This window comes from Chrysemys picta, chromosome 3 (genome assembly GCF_011386835.1).
Source record: "Chrysemys picta bellii isolate R12L10 chromosome 3, ASM1138683v2, whole genome shotgun sequence".
Classification (NCBI taxonomy): domain Eukaryota; kingdom Metazoa; phylum Chordata; order Testudines; family Emydidae; genus Chrysemys; species Chrysemys picta.
Genome location: NC_088793.1, coordinates 109,405,032 through 109,430,336, shown reverse-complemented (window position 1 = coordinate 109,430,336; position 25,305 = coordinate 109,405,032). Strand labels below are relative to the sequence as shown.

At 41.2% G+C, this 25,305-nt stretch overlaps 1 protein-coding gene across 2 annotated transcripts; it reads right to left on the bottom strand.

Moving 5' to 3' along the window:
- Positions 1-571: 571 nt before the first annotated feature.
- Positions 572-24,546, bottom strand: STX11 (syntaxin 11). Of its 2 annotated transcripts, XM_024112831.3 has the most exons (3): positions 24,033-24,169; positions 8,021-8,127; positions 572-3,957 (listed from the first exon to the last, which is right to left on the bottom strand). In XM_024112831.3, exon 3 carries the CDS (start codon positions 3,950-3,952, stop codon positions 3,086-3,088), a length of 867 nt encoding a protein of 288 aa, XP_023968599.1. In that variant the 5' UTR covers positions 3,953-3,957; positions 8,021-8,127; positions 24,033-24,169; the 3' UTR covers positions 572-3,085. The 2 variants fall into 2 exon arrangements, with proteins under 2 accessions (XP_023968599.1, XP_005280467.2); XM_005280410.5 differs by lacking the exon at positions 8,021-8,127 and having other exon boundaries at positions 24,033-24,546.
- Positions 24,547-25,305: the final 759 nt, after the last annotated feature.

The window sequence follows — 25,305 nt, the reverse complement described above, 5'->3', positions numbered from 1 at the left end:
TGAGTTTAAAAAGCAACTTTGCAAGCTTTAACTTTCTTAAGAATATATTTGACAAGATAATTTTATAGTATATAATGTACCTCTCCATTATATACTATCCAAGGTGGAAAAACTCTAATGGGGGATTGCTAAATCACAGCCTGTTTGGATGCATGCAAGCCTTAACTATTTTCACAACATAACTATTTTTCTTGTTTCAAAATAGGTTTCTTCTTCTTGCTTATCTCAGTTCCTTTTCCTGTGTGCCAGTGAGGATGCAGCATTAGAATGGAAATTAACAATGTGATGTTTTAAATATTATCTTAAGGATCTCTCAGAACGGCTGCATTTAATTTGTTCCCCTTCTTGCACTGGAGGAATGTTTAAGATTTTCTGAAAAAACATGAAGTGTGAGTTACATTGGCAGGGAAGTATAGCAGAATGTTTTTTCCCATTAATGTTTCAGGCACATGTATGAGTTGATGAAAGAAGGATAGACAGTTTAGTAATGTGACTTCTTCCAAGTTCCACAGAATATCAATGTGCAAGGAACTATTTGGATATGCTGATTCAAGGTGTGACTCTCTGTATCTTTACCATTACGCTGAAATACGTTTATTGCATTTCTAGATACACACATGTACAAAAAAAATACAATTTGAACACTTACATAACTTTATCATAAAAGGGGGAGAAAAAAGATACAATAGACACAGCAAAAAGATTCAGGTTTTCTGTGGCCTGATTTAAGTCCAGATTCTGATATCCTCATGCACATGTACCTTTCTTCAGGAACAGTCTGACTTGATTGGGACTGCTTATGGAGTACTAAGTATTAAGGTGCTACTCAACATGACAAAGCCTCTTAAATATTAGTAACTGGTGCCAGCCAGTACATTTTACACCCCATTCTCTTCCCCCTTACAGTTCAGATTTGAATTGTTTGCATTTCCCCAAGCAAATGTAACACTGATGGCTTCAAGACTTCACTGTATACCACAAACACCCTCTTGTTTGAGGCTCATTCATACCCTACATAAATTCTAGCTAATGAACACATGCAAATACAGACACGGGTGCTTAATATAATATTTAGTTCAAAGCAAAGTGACTTTCATCTTGAGAAAGAAAAAGTTCTTGTCCACAGTTCTTCATCTAACGCCCTCATCCTCCATGTGGCAAGCCTGCCCAGCAAGAAACATTTTCTTGCTAGGCAAAGAAAGCTTAGAAGTGAGTATCCATTTGTTTTTGCAAGGCCTTATTGTTTTATAAGTAATTTAAAAGAATGTGTTACAATAGACATTTAGTGTGCAAAAGACAGAAAGAGGAACCTTTCATTGTGAAGGGTGCAGAAGGATAGCTGGGTGCATCTGGGCAGGAAATCAGCAAAATACAAATGTGAAATGGTAAAACAATATATTATTAAAAGGACAAAAAAGGGGAAAAAGTTAACCAAACAGAAGATCTTTGAAGTCACTAACTTCTGGAGGAAAAAAAAAAAGTCTTGTATGAGTTCAAAGTACCAATAAACCACAATGTAGCAGAAAGCTGCTTAAAAATACTGTAGATGGAATATTGTGCATACTTTTGGCATTGCCCTCTGTCCTCAGTAGGGCTAACAGAGCTCAAAGGTCTTCAAAAGGAAGGGCCAAATTCTTCAGCTCTCAATCAAGTGAAACCAATGGGAACTATAATCAATTAAGGACTTCAAAATTTGGCCTTAAATTTCTCTTCCTCCCTTTTTGTCCAAACCTAATATGGTCAATCAGAGAAGGTTTTAGAGGGAGGAGGGAAAACTTTTCAAACCCAATAAAAGGAAGTGTCATTTTGACTCCAAAATGTTGGCTCATACAGGAGTATTGAATAAAGGGGTCTAGTCTCTTTTCAATGTGCAGTTGTCGCAGAGGCACAAGACAGCCCCATCAGTCTTCATAACTAACCAGAGTAAACATTGTTATTAATACCTTCATGTTAACATATACAAACACATTATATCAATACATTCTTACAAAGATAAGCATCTATTTACAAGGTAAATCTGTCACTACAACTTCAAATTTGTGTGTGAATCTCTAAAATGTTGCATTTGCCCTCCAGACAAGTGTCCATTTATGGGTGTTAAAAGTCACATTTGAGAGGAGATAGTTGCATTATTTATTTACAGGGCTAAAAATCTTTGAAAAAAGTTTGCCATGACCATTTTCAGTCCTCCAGCAGACTACATTACAAACTTAAAGACAACAACATTAAACAGAGTATTTAAATGACTAAAGTAAAGAGTCAGTTGAAGAGAGGTCTTAATTTTTCAGTGTTTCCTGTGACCTGGTCAAAATTCTGGTGTGTTCACAATGATGAAAGGGATTAGGGGGGCGGGGGAGTGAGGAAAAGAGAGGAATGACCACTTCTTGGGACTGAGTTTGATCTTATCTACACTGGAATAGATCAAAATTCGCTTCATTCATTTCAATGGAGTTCCACTGGTGTAAAACCAGTGTGAGATCAGAATCAAGCTCCTTGTGTAAAAAGGTTTAAGAAACTAATTCTATATTTTCTGTTAATAGTGTAACAGACTTACTGTTTCTTCAAATGAATGTGGCAATGAATTGCTCAAGGATTGCATCATGTGGGCTCCAAGTTTCCTAAAGGCAGGCAAACTTACGAAGCACCACAGAATTACATCACTACAGCAATAGAGCTGTACCCCATGCAATCTCACTGTGGAAGATAGAAAATAGCCACCTCGTGGTACACCAACACTCATCCTTCATCGATTAAGCTATGAGCCTTTCATTCATTCTTTAAATTAGGTGGTGTCAGATTGGAGCATGTATCATTTTATGAGGCTCTCAAGCACTCTAGCCTTGATTATAGCCAAATCGGTTAGGCTTGAATTTTGTTGTTGTTAAAGATAATAAAAATGATTTGCCAGCAACATTTGGCTTTTATTAGCACATAAATGTGCTTAAGGCATCTAAGACAAGGGGTAATCACCCCAACCCCCAAAACCAACCCTGTTCCAAAGAGTAGCCCATTTTAAAAAGCACTATTTCAACTGTACATTCTTAGGGCACATTCAAGTTGGTCTGTAATGGCTTGAGTAGGAGAATCAGCTTTTGCAGCATGAAAAGCAACAGCAGAGGAGTGTTCGACAAGGGTGTTTCCTCCTGTATTCCAAAGCTTTCCTCACCTGACATTTAGCCTCTCCTACATAGTCCTCAACTTTTTCCACATTCAGTTGAATGATGTCAAAGGTGTCGGCCTGTTGCTCCACCAGTAGTGCCACCTGCAGAAAGAGCTCATGAACCTCCCTGATGCGACTCTCCAACTTCATCAACTCTTTGTGTCGCGTCTCTATCTCATTCAATGCTGCACGAGCCCCTCTGACATCAGACAGGAGATTCTCAGAGAAAACGTCCCACTTGCCTTGCTCGATCATGTCTTCAATCTGGTTTCCGGAAACATCCTTGCCCATGATCTCCAGCTGTCTCTGGATCCGAATCTTGCAGTTCTCCCGCTGGTTCATCTCTGCCTCATTGTACTCAAACATGGCTTCCTGAAAGGCATGCATGAGGTCAACATAGTGATTCTTTGATACACGGGTTATGACAGACATCGTGCCATGTTTTGTTTCTGCATCTTCACTGAAGTCTTTCATTGTCTGGAGTTTCCTGTGGATGCCTTCTCCACGGGCCTTGATGTCTTTGGCAATGCTGTTAGTATCTCGTTTGATACTACTAAGACGGCGCATGGAGGTAAGAAAGCGATTATTTTGTTTACCTAGCCGTTTGACGTCCTCTTTCAAGTGCAGGTTGTCTGTTCTGATACTCTGGATATCTTTGTAAAGAGCTGCGAGGGCATAATCAGTTTCAAATAGGAGGGTTTCATGAGGTAAACTCTCATCATCCTCATTGTTAGGAAACTGTTGGTTATAAAGCCTAGCTAACTCATACAGTTCACATAACCGGTCTTTCATCCTGCCTGTAGGCAAAGAGGGTTGGGGAGAAGGGGAAAAAAAACAAACAGAAAAATTAAAAAATGTATTAAATAAAATATATATATTTTTAAGTTTCACATTTAAAGTATCTTTGCATAAACCACCACAAAATACCACCCTCTCAACTTCCCTGAATCACTTGACACATATCACTGGATTAGAGGTGCTAAGACACTGGCACTTGAGTTCCCTTGTGGTAGCAATAGGGCTCAGTAATATTTTCCCCCTCTTTTTTAATCATGCATTATTGAAAGCTGTACATCCAAAAACCTGTCAATAGTTAAAATAAAAAAAACATTGCCATGATTCTTGTAAACAAATAATTAAGGTTTAATAAGAAGCTTGCAGTCATTACTGCTGTGTGTAGAACAGCACACATCTAATTGGAAAAAACAAACAAACAAGATTTCTCTGCACCTAGATGCCTTCTAGACCCTGACCATTTACTGAATCACTAACCCAAATGATCAGAAACCTTAGAATTCTGCCTTTGCAGTTTTTGCCTCAATAAAACCTGTCAACATGTTTGCAGATTACAAACACATGCACAAAAAATGTGGCAGGGAAAGAACTGGTTACAAGGATTGATATGGAAAAGTTCAGGCTGGGATTTTAGGAAAGAAGCAGAGCACTTAAGGGGCTCCATGTCAGCTAAAGCCCAATTCTGGTGTCATTCAGCACACTGAACTTCTGTTAAATTCAGTGAGTGCTAAATGTGGAGCAGACGCAGAACCAACTCTTCATCGAGCTAAATAAAAACTAAAACTAAACATCAGATTATCCTAGTGGCATGTCTCTTCCATTATTGGAGCACTGTATGTTTATTTTCAAATTCTTGGTACTTGAGACATAAAACTAATCGACAGCCAATACAAGAGATCAAATTTACTAAAGCAAGGTTTCTGTGGCACTGCAATTTAGAAGCTGGAATTCCATGACAGAGCCATTTAAATTGAAGAGTGATTACTGAATTAAATATGTACATGAATAATACAATAAGCACGCTACCTCTATTGTTCTATGTTTTGACACTAAACTGAACAATGCTGTGCCTTACATTTTCATTTTTCAAGGGCGTGTCCACACTAGCCTTTACAAAGGTGTTAACTACCATGAATTAGTTGACACTAAATTATTTCAAAGTTTAAAAAAAAAAAGCTTAGTGCAGACATGGCCAAGGGGTATAGGGTGTGGACCCAGTGAAGACAGTGACAGTCAAAAATGCAGATTTATGATCTGTTGCATAGTTTTTAAAAGTTAAGGAACAAAAACAAAATCCTAATTGCAGCCCCCTCACACAGTAACTACCCTCTTTGACACACATACCTTAAAGTTTTGTAGAACAGGCTTAGCAGGACTCTTGCTAGGGATTTTAAAGAGCTTTTAAGCCAGCATTCTGCAAATGCTCACGCATACACTTACTTTTATGGATATGAATAATCCCACTTAAAGACACTGGACACATGCAAGTGTTTGCAGGATTGGGGCCTGAGGGCTTGTCCCCAAGGCAAAATTTACCAGTGAAACCAATAAAATTATAGTAGTATAGCCCCAGGGTAGACACTCTTACCTTGGCATAATAGTGGCTTTTTTAGTTTAGCTTTATTCCCTTCCAGGCAATAAGCTAAACCAAAAAACAAACCACCACCACATTATTTACACCAGTACAAGGCTATGTCTACACTGGCAATTGAGCGACAGTCTTTCAGAGGTGTTAATCGCCCGCCCCCATCCCCAAAAAGGCAAAAGTTTTGCTGCGACAAGCACCAGTGTGAACAGCGCGTTGTTGGCAGGAGCGCTATCCTGTCAACAATGCAAACATCACTCAGTGGGGTGGAAGTTTATCAGCAGGAGAACTGACAAACAGCAGCTATACTGCACAACTTTTCTATACTACAGAAAGCTAATAGCATCAAGGTGTTTGTGGTGATTTCAAAATACACACTACAGTAGCAGGAATGAGCTAAAGCACATAAACCTGTCATTTTTTGAGGCCAAAACAGTTTTTAATTTGTTAATTTAAATGCAGTGTTGCATGAGACATCTTCTCCCTCCCTCCCCCCACACACCAAAAAGAAAAAGGGAAAGATGGTTTTGGTCTTGTTAAGACATAGAATTCAGTCTTCCACAAAAAGCTTGTGACAAATTAAGAATGGGGACCTAGCATGAGGTTTTGTTGCTGGGATATTTTTTGTCTCTTTCTGCTTTAAAAGCAGGCCCAGAGCACCTTCTCATGAAACAGAATGATTTACTCCTAACAATTTCAAAGAAGAGGTTTGTCTTCCTGTTCTCATGGTCACGTTTTATAATCAAGTTTTACATGCCACTGTTAATGAAATGGAAGATGTGAAATAATATGAAATTGATTTGAGCACTGTTGTGAAAGTACTGGAGAGGCAGACTATGGATTCAGCCACACTAAAGGATCAAACTGCCCATGGGAGTACTACAATAGCCTAAATCTAAGATAAAAATAATTGAAAATGAATTCCTTACTTTTAACAGTATCTGAAGTTTTTTAAACTCCAAGAATATTTTTAGAGAATCTAAACTATGCTTCACCATGTGCACCATTTGTTTATTTTCTATATTTCATTCAGTTTAGAGGAAACACACGAACAGGACAGTTTAGACAGTTTTGCTTATAAATTAGTTTTTTTTCAGTTATCATGCACTAGCACAATGCTAAAGTGTTTGGGGATAGCCACCACAGGAGACTAGTCAACAAAAAAAACCCCAAAAACCCACAGATAGCCACTGAAGTTAAAAATAAACACACAAAGTAAAACAAAAACATTTGTGTTAGATAAATATAAATAGTTATACCCACTTCTCTCTTTAATGACAACTAACCTCTAAAAATGTAAAAAGTAACAGAGGGTCCTGTGGCACCTTTAAGAAGGTGCCACAGGACCCTCTGTTACAGTGACACAGGACCCTCTGTTACTTTTTACATTTTTAGACTAACACGGCTACCCCTCTGATACTTGACACCCTAAAAATGTGTCTCTTTAAAGTTCAAACTCATCCTCTCCATAGAGGATGAAAGGGAAACTGCTTAAGTTTGGTTCAAGATTTAAATTTTGCAAGAACAGCTTTTATAAAACCTAGGACCAAGGGAAGCATTTCCACCTAAAAAAAACAAATAAATCCAATTACATTTTAATTAAAATAATCATCCCCCAGCAATATTGGGAATGCAACTATTGCAGCATGGAGGACCCAAAAATGAAAGTTTAAACAAACATGTTGATTTTCATGGTCAAAACTGAGAGAACTTAAATACATACATACACGCGCACAAACACCCTCCAAGAAGTAGTGACAAACACACACTTCTAGTGATTTTAGATATTAGTAACATAGGTAAAGAAGCCTGGTCATAAGTTGACAGTGTTCCTTTAAGTCCATTCTACATACTAAGGTGTGAAATTAGTGGTGAAGGCTAGGTGAGCTGTAGTCAGTTAAAAATTGACATCTCCGGTGGACTTTTATTTAAAGTTAGTTGGTACTTCTTAGGGGTGCAAAGGTAACCTGACAAAACCCAAAGCTATGCTGTCTTATTGAGAGTGCAGACAGCCTGAATGAGATGAATGTGGTTCGTTTTCACCTCTACCAAGTATCATCACTGTAACCTAATTAACTATGCTGTCATTTTAGCAGCAATAATTCCAGTATGGCTGTATATTGGAGTCCAGTGATGCAAAAAATCTTTTACTGCAGGTCACCTAGCCCATACTCAATTTCAAATGTTATTGAAATACATAGTGATGCTAGTTTGCTTTCACTAGATCTAAAATAAATAAAAGCAATATTAATAGTAAGCCAATTCTCTGGGTGAGGTGCAAAGATACTAAACCAGTGTCAGTTGAGAAAGATGTCCCCATTTAAAATCCCTTAGTAGTGAGTAAGAGGCAATTTGAAGCACATGCAGACATAGTGGCTAAAGTTGGAGCCGTGCTCCAATTGAAATGAATTAGCTTAATAACACCCTTTTGAGATTAGGGAGGGTCATCATTTTATATATTAGAAAGCTAATACACACACCTTCTCTATAAGGGCACTGTTTCTGAAAGTTATTCACTTCACAACCATCAATATGTCTTCAGCATTGCTATCAAAGTATCTTCAAGAAATGCTCCAAGAATTAATTCCTTTAAAGAGAGCAAAGAGGATTATATAGCTAGATTTATTTACATCGAGATTCTCACATTTGTTTATAGTGTGGACTACAGTTTTAGAGAGACTGCCTTGTGGATCACCTCCCTCCCATTCACAATCAGTCATCATGACACATCCCTGTAGTAACTAGAGAAGTTACTGTACTTACATTAAAAAAATAAGTCAAGCAAGGAGTGCATTTTTAGTAGTCTTAATATGATTTAGCAGTTGGAAGTTAGGAAAGCCTGCACTATGTGACTAGCCAACTCTTTTCTCTCTCTCTCTGTCACATACAGAGTGTTTGATAGAGAGTTGCAGTTCTGGCCCATATAGTGAGTGCTCCCCAAATTAGGTAAATAAGAGGAAAGCTAATCAAACCCAAATTCTAGACGCAACAGAGGCAAAGAGAACTGGATATGGGTCTATATGCACAGGCGGATCATAATTGTACAGTTCAACAATTAGTCTAGGGCAAGATTGTCAGTGCCTATTTAGGTGCCTAAAGATGCAGATACAGTTCTTTTGGGAGGTGGGGGGGAAATCTTACTAGGTACTTAACTTCCCTAAATCTGATGTTCACATGCGGATTAACAGACCAACAAAGAAACAAAAAACAAACAAAACAAAAACAAAACCTGATGGTGGTCAAAACCTCCTGTTACAGCCCAGTAACTAGTATTATCAATTTACTCATAGACTATTTAAGAAGGGAAAAAATATTTACTAAAAGTGGAGTGTGAAAAACAGCTGAGCAGACAAGAGATATAGTTCATAATTCTACACTTACTGTAATGCCACAGTCGACTTAAGAAGATTTGGAATATTACGTTGTCAGAGTGGTTGCTGCCAATTCACACTTAAGGAGGAGACAACGTAATATGAAACTATTGTACCAAAACTCCTTCCTAGCAAGGCTGGTTAAAGTGGCATTGTCATGTTAACATACAGAAAAAAATATATTCACAGAATGTTAAAGTTGCAAAGTCAAGCATTTTAAAAAAAAACAAAAACAAACTGGGAAATGTCAAGATGATGGTTGTCTGTGCAACTTTCGTTTGCTCCCCTCTTGTCCATATAGCATTGTGATTCAGTCTTTAATTATATGATCACATAATATTTCCTCCCCCACACACAGTGTCCCTGCCACATTCACTGAACAGGATGGACTGTGCTCACCAAACGAGCAGCTATTCAATATTTTATACTCAATGTATGACCTCAGGTTTTATTTATTGCACACCATTTGAGGCATGCACTGAATATTGTATTAATTTCCTCGTGAGCTTTTCCATGGTACTCACTGTAATATCTCAGTGTTCAAAAACATGAAGAATTTATCTTCAGAATAACTCTGTGGGGAAAGGTGTTATTGCCCGTTTATAGATGGGGATTTAAGGCACAGAGAGATTAAGGGCAAAACTGTCATTGGTCCACTAGTTTTGGGTGCCCAATTTGAGATCCCTAGGGCCTGATTTTTCAGATAATCGCTTTTGTAGTGCTTCAAATATTTGAAGTACAGCTCCCACTGACTTCAGATGCAGCAGTGCGCCTTCAATACTTCTGCGAATCTGACCCCAAGGTCTCAAGTTGGGCACAAGTTAGCAAGGAACACACAATTAGTGGCTACACACGCAAAATTTAGTTTAAGAGATTTGCCCAGCATCTCAGAGCAACTCTATGGCAGAGGCAGGAACAGAATCCAGTTCTGAATAGTATGTGATCATGTAATTAAAGACTGAATCATAATACACATGCACAAAGGAGCTGAATTAAGGCTGCACAGGCAACCTCAATCCTGGCATTTCCTAATTTTTGAATGCTTGACTTCACAACCGTAATGTTCTTTGAATACAATTTTGGGTTTTTTTTGCAATTTTGTAGGTCATCAGCAGATCCGCTATAGATCCACAGAACAGACCTCTTCCACTTGAGTTAATGGGTAGCATTAAGAGGCTGTTATGGTCTGTCCTCCTCCTCCTCCTCCTCTAGTGGCTTGCCCAATCAAACACTTTGCCACTTTTCTTTGTTGTCAGTCAGTTGCAGTACTGTTGGGACTAGGGAATTCTGGGTTCTATTCCAGATTCTGAAAGAGTATGTTCTATGGGTTGCAGACAGCTGCCCCATCTCACCCAGTCTGACCCTGCCATTCCTTCCCCATCTGAGCCCTTCTGTCCACCTTCCACTGCTCCCATCCTCCCAGAGCCTGCCCCTTTCTCCCTCTGTTCCCAGAACACATCCTCCATCCTGCCTGTCTTCCTCCCCCACTTCACCCCTATACGTTCAAGCACATCAGGATGTTCCCTTTTCACCACACTACCTGGGCACCACCAGGAGGTATACAGAGCATAAGACAGACACTATTCCTGCTCTCAGTTCTGGTACCTGAAACCACACCAGCCTGCAGGAAAAGTCCTGCTTGGCCCCAACGGCTCTGGGATGGAACATTCTCAGTCACTCCGTATGGCTGGCACATGCAGAGTCTAATCAGCACACAAGAGTTGTCGGGGGCTGGAGCATGCACACTGCAGCTGGAATCTTGAGGAAATTTTGCCCCCAGAATCTAACAAATCTCTACTGAGCACGTATGTGTAAATTACTATTTTCAGAGGCTTGCAACTTGGTCAAAGTTGGGTGGATTTTCACATCAATTGCAAAAGGCACATCCCCAATACCAGAGCAACCCAGCTGCCATATTTCAAATGCCTGCTCCCAGGCACAGAGGCACTAGTGCGTCTCAGCAAAATGGGTATAAATGCTTTTAACATTGTTTTACCAATGCATTTCCCCCAATCTCAGTCTCCCAAAATAGCCGAACCATTTTTAGCTAATTATAAGCAACTGAAAGCAGGGTCTTAAAATGGAGAGTATCGGGCAACCTTAACTATGGGTGGTGTTGTTGTTATAATTAAATAGCACTAGGGCATGAAATATTATTCTTTAACAAGTACAGGCAATAGAATTTGGTCCAGTAAAAGATATTACCTCACCCAACTTGTCTCTCTAATATCCTGGGACCGACAGAGCTACAGTCACACTGCATACATAAGTATTGGCCTAAACATTCACCCTTTGAAATCAGTGGTAGCACTCCAACTGATTTCATTGAGCCCTATGTGAACAGGTGTGAATATTTTGCACGCTAGCATAAAGACCCACTTAGGGATATGCAGTACTGTCCAATGCTGTGATATTGTGAGGACCAAGCACAATGGGGGAAGAGATTCCAGAAGATCGGAAACAGGCAAATATAATGCCAATCTATAAAAAGGGAAATAAGAACAACCCAGGGAATTCCAGACCAGTCAGCTTAACTTCTGTACCCAGAAAGATAATGAAGCAAATAATCAAGCAAGCAATTTGCAAACATCTAGAAGATAATAAGGTGATAAGTACAGTCAGCATGGATTTGTCAAAAACAAATCATGTCAAACCAACCCTGATAGCTTTCTTTGACAGGTTAATGAGGCTTGTGGATGGAGGGCAGGGAGGGAGAAGTGGTAGATGTGGTATATCTTGGACTTTTTGATACTGTCTCGCATGGCCTTCTCATAAACAAACTAGGAAAACGCAACCTAGATCGAGCTACTATAAGGTGGGTGCAAAACTGGCTGGAAAACCGTTCCCAGAGAGTAGTTATCAGTGGTTCACAGTCATGCTGGAAAGATAACGAGTGGGGTCCTGCAGGGATCAGTTCTGGTTCTGGTTCTGTTCAATATCTTCTTCAATGATTTAGATAATGGCATACAGAGTACTTTTATAAAGTTTGTGGACAATACCAAGCTGGGAGGGGTTGCAAGTGCTTTGGAGGATAAGATTAAAATTCAAAATTATCTGGACAAACCAGAGAAATGGTCTGAAGTAAATAGGATGAAATTCAATAAGGACAAATGCAAAGTACTCAATTTAGGAAGGAACAATCAGTTGCACGCATACAAAATGGGAAATGACTGCCTAGGAAGGAGTATTGTGGAAAGGGATCTGAGGGTCATAGTGGACCACAAGCTAAATATGAGTCAACAGTGTAACGCTGTTCCCTATGAGGGAAGATTGAAAAAATTAGGTTTGTTTAGTCTGGAAAAAGAAGAATTTAGGGGGACATAACAGTTTAAGTACATAAAATGTTGTTACAAAGAGAAGGAAGAAAAAGGTTAACCTCTGAGGATAGGACAAGAAGCAATGGGCTTAAATCACAGCAAGGGAGGTTTAGGTTGGACATTAGGAAAAACTTCGTAACTGTCAGGGTGGTTAAGCACTGGAATAAATTGCCTAGGGAGGTTGCGGAATCTCCATCATTGGAGATTAAGAGCGGGTTAGACTGACACCCAGGGCCAGCTCCAGGGTTTGGGCCGCCCCAAGCAGCCAAACAAAAAAAAGCAGCGATCACGATCTGCTGCGGCAATTCGGCGGAAGGTCCTTGCTCCGAGCAGGAGTGAGGTCCATCCCCCGAACAGCTGCCGCCCCTCTCCAAAGTGGCCGCCCCAAGCACCTGCTTGGTAAGCTGGTGCCTGGAGCCGGCCCTGCAGACACCTGCCAGGAATGGTCTAGAGAATACTTAGTCCTGCCACGAGTGCAGGGGACTGGACTAGATGACCTCTCGAGGTCCCTTCCAATTCTATGATTCTATAAAAACCTAACTGAAAATGTCCTGGTTTAGCCTTCATTTTTTCATATGCAATTTTTAATATTCATTTTGAAATGTACACTTTCAGGAAGTCTGTCCCTGTAAGGAGTATTTTCCTTTTGCAATTCAACTATTCTCAGACACACACATCCGGAATGTAGGCTACCTAATTTCTGCAACAGTCAGGTTAGGTGCCTGAAGCTAGATCCTCTCCTGATGTAAATTTTAAATTTAGCCAGCTGAGAATCTGTCCCGTATAGTGATCTTCCCATGACAGAATGAAACTTCTGTCTATTAACAACAACCACAAACAGTTTTCCCATGATGCACAGGAGGGTTACAAATTCTTGATGTGGTATGTGTTGCAATAAGATTGCAACTACATTTAGCTCTCTGAAATGCCTGGTTACTGAGTGGCTTGGGCAGAGCACACTTTATGTACAAGCAAAGCTGTGTCAGATAATGAGGGCTCTGAATTGATGCAATTTAAAATACCTGTCAAAAGAAGATATTTGCAACAACAGAATTCAGCGGCACAGGTGACCTATTATTCACAGTGCTGCAAGTATTCATTTCTACTATTGCTCCAGTGTTACACATCATGCTGCTTCACTAATTATCCCACCTCCAAGCAGCATTCACCCTCCAAATTTAAAAAAGGCAAAAACCAAACAATTGTCTCTAACTGCAAAGGACTAGTTTCAGTTTAGGCAGAGTTATTACTGCTTGATTCAGGCAGTCAACTAAACCCTGATGCGTACCATAGCAGGCCAGATCTTGGATGGTAGATAGCACCAAAAGGTTAATTGATAACCGGAACAAAAAACACCTTTGTTTAAGTTTTAAGATGTACATGTCCAGTGCCCTTGACTTTTGAGAAGGAAAATTAGTGAAATTTCCAGAGCCTTCAATGCTCCATATATTACAAACAGCACTGGGGAAATTCAGTGTATGTTTGTTCCTTTTTTGTAGCATTAATAAATAAATCCACAGAGTAATATTAGTTAATGAGAATTGGTTAATAGCATTTACTTCCTCAAGTACTGGTGAAAATCTTAATACTAAAATGGATGTGGATATAGCAACAGGATATATGGAAACAATAAAGTGTCAGTTGCCATCTAAGAAGATAAAAACACAAACATTTGTAAAATGCATTTTGAGCCACAATATACATTCTTCTTTCATCTGTAATTTCGTCAAAGAAGCTAAGAGCTAATACATATTGTAATATAAAATACAAAAGAATTGCCATATTAGATCAGACCAGTGGTCTGTTTACTCTAGTATCCTGTCTCTAGCAATAGCCAGTATCCAATGTGTCAGAATAAGATACAAGAAACCCCGCAGTGGACAATTATGAAATAATCTGGCCATAAGGGAAGTTTCTTTTATAATCCATCTCAGTACATTTCAGTAGTTTTCCCACACTGTTTGTGGACAATTCAGTGCCGATGGGCTTTCACCCAGTTAGATCATTTGATTGTCCAAGCATTCCTTTATATACATATGCACTGTTGCTGTAGCTGTGTTGGTCCCAGAATATTAGAGAGACAAGGTGGGTGAGGTAATAGCTTTTATTGGACCAACTTCTGTTGGTGAGAGAGATGAGCTTTCCTTGGTCTGGCAGGAAATTAGAATGCAGTCATAAGACAGCAGTCTCTCACTGTTCCTTAAATTATTCTGATTTTACGTAAGAGACACATTAAAATACAACTGAAGTGTTCATTTTAAAAGATGTCGACATTGATCTCGTGACAATTTTCTAGTGACTTATTTCGGTTATGAAAGTAGTACTTATTGTACAGTAGATTTAATAATTTGTCTGGTGGATGTTAATGCAATAGTGTGATACAACAGTAACGTGGAGAACAGATAGCTTTTACAACATGGATTTGTTAACAAGATGACTTTCATAGGAAAATGATGATCAGTCCTCTCTCCAAAGGTATCACAATGTTGAGTCGAGTGCATCTTGTATATTTTAAAAAGTCACTGTGCACAGTAAGTAGTAGCTGATATTGAAGTTAGTTCTTGAGATCACAGTACACACTAAATCAAATGTTTTGAAATTATGGCCTTTGAATTATAGGAGTAAAAGAGGATCACTAGCTACTGAACTATTTCTTTAGCATTTTTAGAACTTAACACTAGCAGGGAAAGGACGGGGACGTAAGCAGGGAAGCAAGGGCTGCTTAGGGAAAGCATCCTGTACTTCTGAAGTTATCACAAGCCTGTCAGCTCCCAGAACATCACTCCCAGGCAGTCCAGAGAAGCAATTTCTCCACCGTAGCCAGAAGCTTGTGGAACTACAGACTCCCATCCCTCAAGTCACGTATCTGTTTTTCCTTTCTCCCCAAAACTAGCTCTGGATAATGCTACATATACATAGGCAAAGTCATACCCTAGTCATTGGAACTCTGCCTGTCTGCCCCGGAGTAGTTCGAAGGTCTCTTGCTCCTAACATTGGAGTAGAGCATACAGCCTCTAAAACCAGGAAGTGGAGGATTTTATCTAAACATTGAGAATTTTAAGAAAACTTTAATCATCTCATTCTCCCCAAATTTAGAGATGTAAGTGTATCTTGGGGTGAAAAAAAAATCATCCTTTAACACTAACTGTAACATTTAGAGACCTACAGAAATCTCATACAACTATCAAAAATTCATCAACAGAATATTGCAGGTTATCCATTTCAGGTTACAGCTAAGACCTGCTTCCTTTCCTCTCCTATCTGATAGAGAGAGCGAGCTCATCCTCTCTCTCTCTCTCTGCCTATCCACTCTATGTTTTAAGTTACTCTATGTGGGAGTGTGTCCAGTTGACGAGGTAATAGGCCAGTTCTCTTTTAAAGACTTGCTTACACACTTCTCTTTTCCCTTTCTTAACATTTAATTAAGTTTTTCAGGATAAGCTTGCTTCTCCCCACCCCATCATTTATTTGAATAGCTAAATAGCAAAGTTCTTGAATACTGAGTCCCATCTCAGAGCATGTCATCATCCCAGAACAAGTTAATTACCCATGTCTAATGCCATATCTAATTCCCTGGACATGTTAGCTTTTAATGATGCTTCCAACCTTTGATGGCTTTGTTTATCCAGTAGTCTCAATCTTCAGGATGTCTATTGTCTTCCCCAGGTGACAAGAAGAACTAGGAATCAAAAACAATTAACATTCAAATAGTTGGTGCCTCTAGTACTATGAAATGAGGCACTAACCACTTGAATGTTAATTGCCTGAGTGTCCTGTTTGACTAGTCCACATTTCTGTAATAGTGTTCAACAACTTCAATACAGAGTAAGGTTGTATTGCACCTCCTGAGTAACACTTTCCAGGTCTTTCTATTCATATCTCATATTTCCCAGGCTTATTCCATGACCCTGGGTATCTTGATATTTCCAACATACCATTTATCATGTTATCTGGATGCCAATATTAATGAGTCCCTTACAGGTGGTACCAGCCATCTTCTGCAAGGAATGAGTTTTATTGGACATTTTATCCAGAAGGCTTGGGGTAAATGCGAGTTGGGAACAGAGGATATAGATACATGTATAATTGCTTTGTTTCCTTCCTTGATGTTTTTATATGCCAGCAGTGGGCAAGAATTTGAAATTAAAGAATTTTTTATTGTTTGTATTCTAGTAGCACCACAACATGCAAGTCAACATAGGCGCCAGCTTTCTCTGGCGCCGATGGGTACCTGTGCCCCCAGCCCCTGACCCCGCCCCCATTCCAACCCCATCCCCAAAGTCCCCGCCCTAACTCCGCCCCCTGCCCCTATTGGATCCCTTGCCCAAATCCCCACCCCGGCCCCGCCTCTTCCCCCAGAGAGTCGTGTTCCCCCTCCTCCTCCTTCCCCCTCCCTCCCTACCCCGCGAATCAGTTGTTTCATGGTGCAAGCGCTGGGAGGGAGGGGGAGAAGCAGGATGCGGCGGTGCACTCGCAGAGGAGGCGGAGGCAAGCTGCAGCAGGGTGGGGCAGGGCAGGGAGCCGCCAATGGGTGCTGAGCACCCACCAATTTTTTTCTGTGGGTGCTCCAGCCCCAGAGCACCTATGGAGTCAGCGTATATGGTTCCCAGCTAGTCAGAGTAGAAAGCCAGTTTTATGGTACTCAGCTAGGATTCAAATCTCTTCAAGAGTTAATGAGACCATAAATTAGTTTTCCAAGTTCTCTATGGGAGAATTCTGTACAGCTCATGTATCACTACTGACCAGGTTCCAGCATCCTATGACAGTCTTCGGACCTGGATTAGTAATGAGTCCCTTGGTCATCTTGGTATACAAATATGGGAAAGAAGGTATGAATAGTGGAGTCTAGCGTGCTGGAAGTCAGTCTCTGAATTTGACTGATTACAGCTAAGTAAGTTTGGTTTTTGAGTGTCTTATACCAGGGCTGTGGTGATTGAGGGGAAAAAAAAAAAACATTTTATTCACCCTCACTATAAGACCCATGAACAGAGTTAACCTTAGCATTTTGGTTTTGCCCCCCCAATACTGCTGATTCCTTTCAACTGAAGACAATACGTCTATGCCAAAAGCATTCTAAGGATTTGGATGAGGGTTGGGGAGAGGATAAATTAATTGGGTGCCCTTGGGTGTACAGGAAAGTAATTCTACAGGCTTGTACTGGAGACTGTGCATGTCTACCAACTTTTAAAATGGTTTTGCAAGAGGCAATTATCAGAAATACTGAAGGCTTGGGGCTAGTGGCCCATTCTAGTGAATTTTAGCATTTAGAAACAACATCTATTCATCACAAAACTCCTGAGAAAATATTTATTTCTTCAATTTTTTAAAAATACAACTATAGCTACCCACCCAGTGTTCTGGGCTCTTACCCTACACATTATTTAAAAAAAACAACAACCTCAAGATAAAACAAATATCTCTTTATATCCAGTTTGGCAATTAGGTAAAATAGAGCAGAGGAGTTAAGTGACTTGAATAGAGTCACAGAAATCATACATTATGCAAATCATACAGTAACACTTACATACATACCACAAATACAATCAGTAAGACACAGCCATCCATGCATTTCTGGGCAATTACTATACTTCTTGGGCCTCACTATGAGTCAGTAGGCAAGGTATTAATATTACTAAGCACTTACTCATACTGTAATGCACATAATGTAATGTTGCTGCAATGCTTTGAACATATAATCACCATGATATCCCTGTATGGAAGACAGGATTGAGTGACTGTGCCCATATGTAAGAATCAAGGTCCTGACACACCAAGGAGAAAATGGATCCCAAAGAATAAGCAATTGAATCAACTGTTTGTATAAAAAAAAATGTCAAGTAAGATCTTTTATGAAAGCTTGTGATGTCCTGAACTCAGTGGTCATTAGGATACACGCTCACACACAGGTTATTGTTATAAATGCATGCAGAAATTTGTAATTGTAACTATAGTACATCTAGATCATCTCACAGCAGTGTGGTGAGGCAATCAGGCAGGAAAGACATCTCCCAGGCCAGCTGTTTATACAAAACCAGCTCCAACCACCTACGCTGTCCAGCCAGTAAGAGACCATGGTAGACCATTATGGGAAAACACAAACAATTTAAAACCTGAAAAGAAAATCCCAGTCTCGGAAACCCCCCTGCTCTGTGTCATCATGAATTACCATACTCTGAGAAAAAGGGAAGGGGGGAAAAGAACGAACGAACTGCAAACCCTGTTAAAAAGAGAAGGGATTTGAAGTAAAGGCTATCCAGAAACTGAGGGCCAGCAAGAAAGTGGGATGCTGTCTGGAAAGCACTGGATCCCCTCTAGGACCAAGGTCATACTGGGAAACTCTTCGGAGGCAATAGGTAACCTATATTCCCTTTTCCAATAAAAAAGTGTAAAGCCTGAGATTACATCTTTATTTTCTGTGTAACTCGGATGCATTTGCTTTTCCTTATTATTTCATCTTTGAATCCAAGGATTTTTCTACTAAATAAATTTTGTTTATTTTTACCCCAAGCAGATCTCTATTGTGCAAACTGTATGAAGTGTGTGCGCCAAAGTGAACTAATAATTGGGGGCAGGTTTCACGTCTTTGAGGGTGATGAACCAGAGGGGAAAATTCTGAGTGTCTGATAGTTGACAACTCAGGGAGATGGATTTGGAGGGGAAGAACTCGGACCAAAGGGATTGTTGAGGTCACCATGCAAAAAGTAACGAGGCTGGTAGAAGCCAGAGTGGGACCTTATGCTTGTAAGTTGGCTACTGGTGCCAGAGCACTGACATTGCAGCACAGTATTAAGATGCCCAAACTTACAAAGCAGAACCCTTTATTGGTCTGGGTGATCCCCCAAACATCACACCACATAAGTACAATATGATCATAGAAATGCTATTTCTATTATGAAATAGAATTTATAAATAAACAAGCAAGAGGACATGAAACATACACCGGAGTAGTAAAATGAGGTTGTCAGTGGTTACCAGTCAGATAAACCCATTTATACCGAGAATTCTAAAGATAGACAATTCTGAACAGTCTAAGCTCATAGACCATACTCATTATACCAGGATGTAAGTTTATGGGGTAAGAGTGGAGGAAATTTTTAAGTTTCAAATAAAACACTACAGAATTTAGAATGCACACATTGGAATATCATGGGAGGGGGCGGCAATGGGGAGGTTTGCATTCTCATATAGGTATGCTGCTGATGTGACAGCAGTTTTAAAACTATCTCCAACATTTTGTGTTACAACAGATTATTGTTCAATAGTATTATTAATCTAAATTAGTGCCTTGATACAGTTAGGGGCCAATTTTGGGGTTTATAGCTTTTGAGCTGCTGTAGAGGTTGCAGTAAAGGGTCCAAAAAGCCAGCTTAGCTGGCCCCAGGAGATACCCCCGGCAGTTACACCCACACCCTGCGAACTCAGCACAGGGACATGCCAATAGCTGGAATGCTTTGTACTGATTATTCTGTAGTGCATACCAATCCATGCCAGGGACTTGATCAGCCCCTGTAACAAGAGAGAATCCTGGAAGTGAAAAATCTACTTTTGCAATGCTAGCCTTCCCTTCCCACCCCACCCTTTTCTACACACGCCCTATTACACTTGGAGAGAGAGCACAGATCCTGACCTTTAGTCTATAGCTGCAAAATATTGACAAGCATTCCACTCCAAATACAGAAAATGTAACCACTCTTGCTTTGTGCCACTGGGTCCAATTCTGCATTTCTTCCCAAGGCAAGCCCCTGACTAAAATTAACGGGAATCATGCCCGAGAGCCCAGGAGTGGGTGCATAAATTGCTCTTTTTCTGTGGCAAGATCATGTTGCCCTTATCTCATTTGTGTCTTCAATGCATATATACTCTTCTAGAGTAGATATTTTTCAAGAAGTAAACTGAAACTAATTTGAAGCAGAGGGTTGATCTTGCACTCTAGTTCATTTCAGTCCAGCCATGTGCAAGACCCACAGTCACCCACCCCCTTATTCCCCCAGCCTGCAATTTGAGTTAAAACGGTAAGCCACCGTCATGAGGAAGTTGACCTCGACATCTTCTTGTACATTTAAAGCAGTAGCTTGTAATCTGCCTTGGCCACTTGTCATATACAGAGTTGTGTAAAGGCAAGTCAAAGATTAAAATCACCAGCACTGATTAATGAGATCATCCTGCACAAGAAAGATTTCCCTAAATAGAGGGGGGGGATGAATTCTCTGTTATACTCCTGGGACACCAGCAATGTTGACAATGGTGCAAAAGCCTAACTAGGAATATTATCACATATGGCGCTTAGAATGTCCTTTCCTGATCAAGCATATATAACCTCACAAGGTGTTTTTCTTGTTTGTATTTACAAATTGACTTCTAACGCACAACTGCAGCCACACAAGTCAGTATCATAAAAGGCTCTGCAGTGCTGATGTTAGATCTATTAGCAGTCATTGATCTATGGATAATGAGGTGCTGATTTGTAGAAGTACATGGGGCTGCCCTCGGTAATTTTTGTTTCTTTCTTTCTTTTCTTCCTTCCAATAGATTCTAGAGGGTTATTTTGGGTACTTTCCTGTTCTAGATGTATGAAAGACTTAGCAAGGAGGCATGGGCTGAAGTGTTTTCAGAATGACGGCAACATTCATCAGCTTTATCGCGGGCCTGGAGAGTGTAGTTGAGTGTCTCTTGTGGTTCAGGTGAGATTGAGGAATGGATAACAGTGAGCTGGTTCAGACTTGAGCCAAATAAGACTCAGATGATTATGATGCATGGGGGAAAGTAACCATTAGTTCTGCTTTAATTCAGGGAAGCCACATGTCTGTTTGTTAAAAGAAGTTCACAAATTGAGGAGCTGGTCAGATTTCCAGACAATCAAATACCATTAGTGACCAGGGCTACTTCCCCCCCCCCCATTTCTGTGTGGTCTCAGTTTGCAAACTTCTCTCAAATACAAACATTCAGTGAAACAATCCAGTACTCAGTGGTAGTGAGATAAATGACTGGAATCATCCTGAAAACATTTTGACTTTTCATTAAAAAAAAATAAAAAGTTTGGCAATTGCAAATGGAAATATGGAAATTTTTTGGGCAACCATTTTCAATTAAAAAAAAAAGTTGAGGAAAGCAGACACTGCATTTTTTTAAATAGTTGAAAATGTTTCTGATGGAAAGTTGTAGTGAACTTAAGCATGTTAAGTTACCAGGATGCCACTCTATTACTCTGAACCCTGGTACAGAACATGGCTTTAAATCTCCTACTAGATCCTGCCTGCAGCGTGGAACCCTATCCGTGCTGCTCCAACACCACAAACCCACAGGAAATTCCTCTTGCTCTCTCTGCCCCACCCCCCCTTCATTCTGAGTCAGGTACAACACATGTGCCGTCTACAGTTGTAATGTACTATAGTGCTGTCCCCACCACCACTCCCCACACACTAGTTTGCTCCATAAACATGCAAAGAAACTACTACAGTAAAGCAATTAGTGACTTTGACTAATGTTTCATTTCTGTCAAATAGAGGTACTCTCCTTCTCACATTCTGCCCCCCGGACATAAGTATAGGTCTAGACTTCCCAACACTATAAAAATAACTTAACAGTTTATTATTTACTATTAAAACTATAGCAGTAAACCTAACCAAGCTACATGATAAACCTTCATGACAGTGTGGTATGGTATGGCATGTGATTTTGTATGCTATTGTGTTGCAGTTATTTGCAATGATCAGACGCTACTATTACCACAGAAAATGATAATCTGAAACATTAGACACATTATTCACGAGAAGAGGTTGTGTCTCACCCCTCTATTCTTAATCGAAACCTAACCCTAACACTTGTTATGTTACTATTTTAGACTAAAGGAAAACAAAACAAAACATGGAGACCAGCTGGCTAACTCCATTGCTTGGTTCATAAATACACCTGCCATATTTAACTGGGCACTCAATAGTCTGTGAGCAGTAGCTAATCTCAAGCCTTAAACTGGAGAAAAGTGACAATTATTCATGGGTGGAGGGCTCCATAAGAAAGAGTAAACAAAAGCTCAAGCTCTCAATCAGCATAAGAAGAATACTGTGTTACCGATCAGACAGGAGCATCACACTTGCACAGCCCTTTGAAAATTTAAAGTGCTAAGTAACAGTATTATCAGAAAATAATGACACAGTTTAAGTTCTCCTCAAATTGTGAGGCCATGTATAAAAGCCACTGATTTTCCTTCTTCAATGTCTGAACACATTAAAAAAAAAAAAAAAGAACAGGAGTACTTGTGGCACCTTAGAGACTAACAAATTTATTAGAGCATAAGCTTTCGTGGGCTATGCATCCGAAGAAGTGGGCTGTAGCCCACGAAAGCTTATGCTCTAATAAATTTGTTAGTCTCTAAGGTGCCACAAGTACTCCTGTTCTTCTTTTTGCGGATACAGACTAACACGGCTGCTACTCTGAAACCTGTCATTAAAAAAAAAGAAAGCCTCACAGTTCTAATGCCTACTCTCACAATTCAAGAGTAGGAACAGGAAGTTTAAATTACCATTTTCAGGCCAATGCCAGTCCTCTAGTCACTTCCTGTCCCACTATCATTCAGTTTGTATTACAAAAGGCCATCTCAAATATATGGAGGTACTTATTTTAGCAGGAACATCAATTCCAATCAGTTAGTAGGAAGAGTCAAAGAAAGGTAACTTGTTCAGTCAGTTAATCATGGGTCATTCTGGGGTGGCTAAGGAGAGAGCAAAATGATTTTTATATTCTGGATCTAAAGGCAAATACACATATTAGCCGGGTTTGGACTGTAATACACAACCAGAATCGTTAATGAAGTTAGCATTTGTTAGGTTACATAGATTGGAGGAGTAGGGAGATCCTGATTTTGTTAGGTTTCAGAGTAGCAGCCGTGTTAGTCTGTATCCGCAAAAAGAAGAACAGGAGTACTTGTGGCACCTTAGAGACTAACAAATTTATTAGAGCATAAGCTTTCGTGGACTACAGCCCACTTCTTCGGATGTTCTTTTTCCTGATTTTGTTGTTCTTGGTCACAGGATTAAGCAATTACAGCTGAATATGTATTTCTTTTAAAAGGATTTAAAATAGCTTTCAGCCAGATATCATAAATTCTCCTTTCACCTTCTAAACAAGGTACTCTCTTGAAAAAACAGACACACGGCATCTCTTTTCCCGGAGATTTAAAAAAAAAAAAAAAAACCTATTTCAAAGCACACCTAGACTCAGAACACTAGCTCGTTACTACACCATAATATTGTTCTCTTTTGCTTTTGTTTGAAAGGGCCATGGTACTTTACCTGCGTCTCAAGCACGATGGAAAGGAGTTAGTTTTAATATTTCCTCGGAGCTTTCCAAATGTGGTACAATTTGAAGGGAACCTGAACTTGTCTAGTTTCTTACTGGCTGATGATCTTCCAATTAAAACAACCATCTGTCTCAGGCGCCCCAAGACCCCTTCCTAGCCCGGGATTGTTCCCCGAGTCCACTGCCACCCCTCCGCCCCTCTCCAGCAGGTACCGCATCGGCCTATTCGGCAAAGTTCAGATGCTACGACTTCCCCCGAAGCGAGCGGCGGGCGGCTCAGCTCACGCCCACCGCCCCCAGCCGAGAGGAGCGCGCCCCGACCCGGGAGGCTGAGAGGAGACAGGAAGACTCCGGGCTCCCACGAGTAGCCGAAAGAGACGGGGGGCTTTAGAGCTGAGAGGGGCGCACGCCGCCAAACCCTCCATCCCCACAGGGGCCCCGGCAGCCCTCGGCCGGGGGGAGGCTCGCTCTGCCCGAGCCGCAAGGCAAAGGGCCCCGGCGGAACTCACCGCTCCAGGAAGATGGGCGAGAGGCTGAGTCCCCGCTGCTTGCTTCAGCCGCGTCCTCTCGCAGAAACGTGCCGCTTCCTCCAGGGAGCCTGTCAAGCGGGGCTGGGCGCAGGGAGTTTCCCCAGCCCCTCACGCGCCCCGCCCAGGCTCCTCCCCCGTCCGGGCCCATTGGCCGCAGTTCCAGGCCGCGGCAGTGACCGGCCGCGGGATGCTGCGCTGCGGGGCGCGGAGAGCCAGGGCGCTGGGGGCTTCCAGAGCCTGGGAGCCAGCGGGGGAAGGAGTCTCCCAGTGGCTGCCGCGGCATGGTGGGGAAGCCCAGGGGTCTGGAGGTGGAAATTGGGGAGGTGCGCGGGGCTCTCCCAGGGTCTGCTGCGAGAGCCATGGATGATTTGGGGAGCAACTGGTACAGCCCCCTCCTACTCTCCCCAGGCCTGCTTTGGGAGAGAGGTTGGTGGTGGGTCACTTCTGAGAACAGGCTGAGGGGGTTCCCCAGCTGCTAGGAAGTGTGGGTGGCTCTGGCTGTAGCTAGCTGCTGGGCCCAACTGTCCCTTGCTACCCCCTTCCTGGTGCTCTGGTTCAGAAGGGGCCTTTGCAGCAGATGGGCACCTAGTGCAAGGGGTCAGCACAACCTCGCTTAAGTGGCTGTTTTAACCCTGTTCTGCTGATACTCACACCTGCTTGTCAGCTGTTTGAAATGGGCCACCTTGATTGCTTTGGCCTCATTAGCACTACAAAAGTGATTTTCCTTCCCTTGGTATTCACCCCTTCTTGGCAACTGTTGAGAATGGGCCACTTCCACCTTAATTGAATGGTCTCGTTAGCACTGACCCCCCCCACACACACACACTTGGTAAGGCAACTCCCATCTTTTCATGTGCTGTGTAATTATACCTGCCTACTTGTATTTTCCACTCAATGCATCTGATGAAGTGGGTTCTAGCCCACGAAAGTTTATGCCCAAATAAATTTGTTAGTCTCTAAAGTGGCACAAGGACTCCTCATTGTTAGTGCAGTTAGAGCAGGTTGGGGGAGCTAAATAAGGGTGTGGGGAGTGGAGGGTGTGGGGGAGGAGATGATTGAGAATGGAGTATCAGAGCAAAGAAGCAGCAGGGTGAGTGGGGGGAGGTATGAAGGAGTGAGGGGGGTGAAGAGTACAGTTACGGGCAGGGTAGAGGAACAGGAGGACCAGAGTGGGTGGGGATGGATCAGAGCATGGGATATCGGGAACAGTGATGTAGCTAGGATGGGACATTTGGGTGGGCCTTGACAGTGG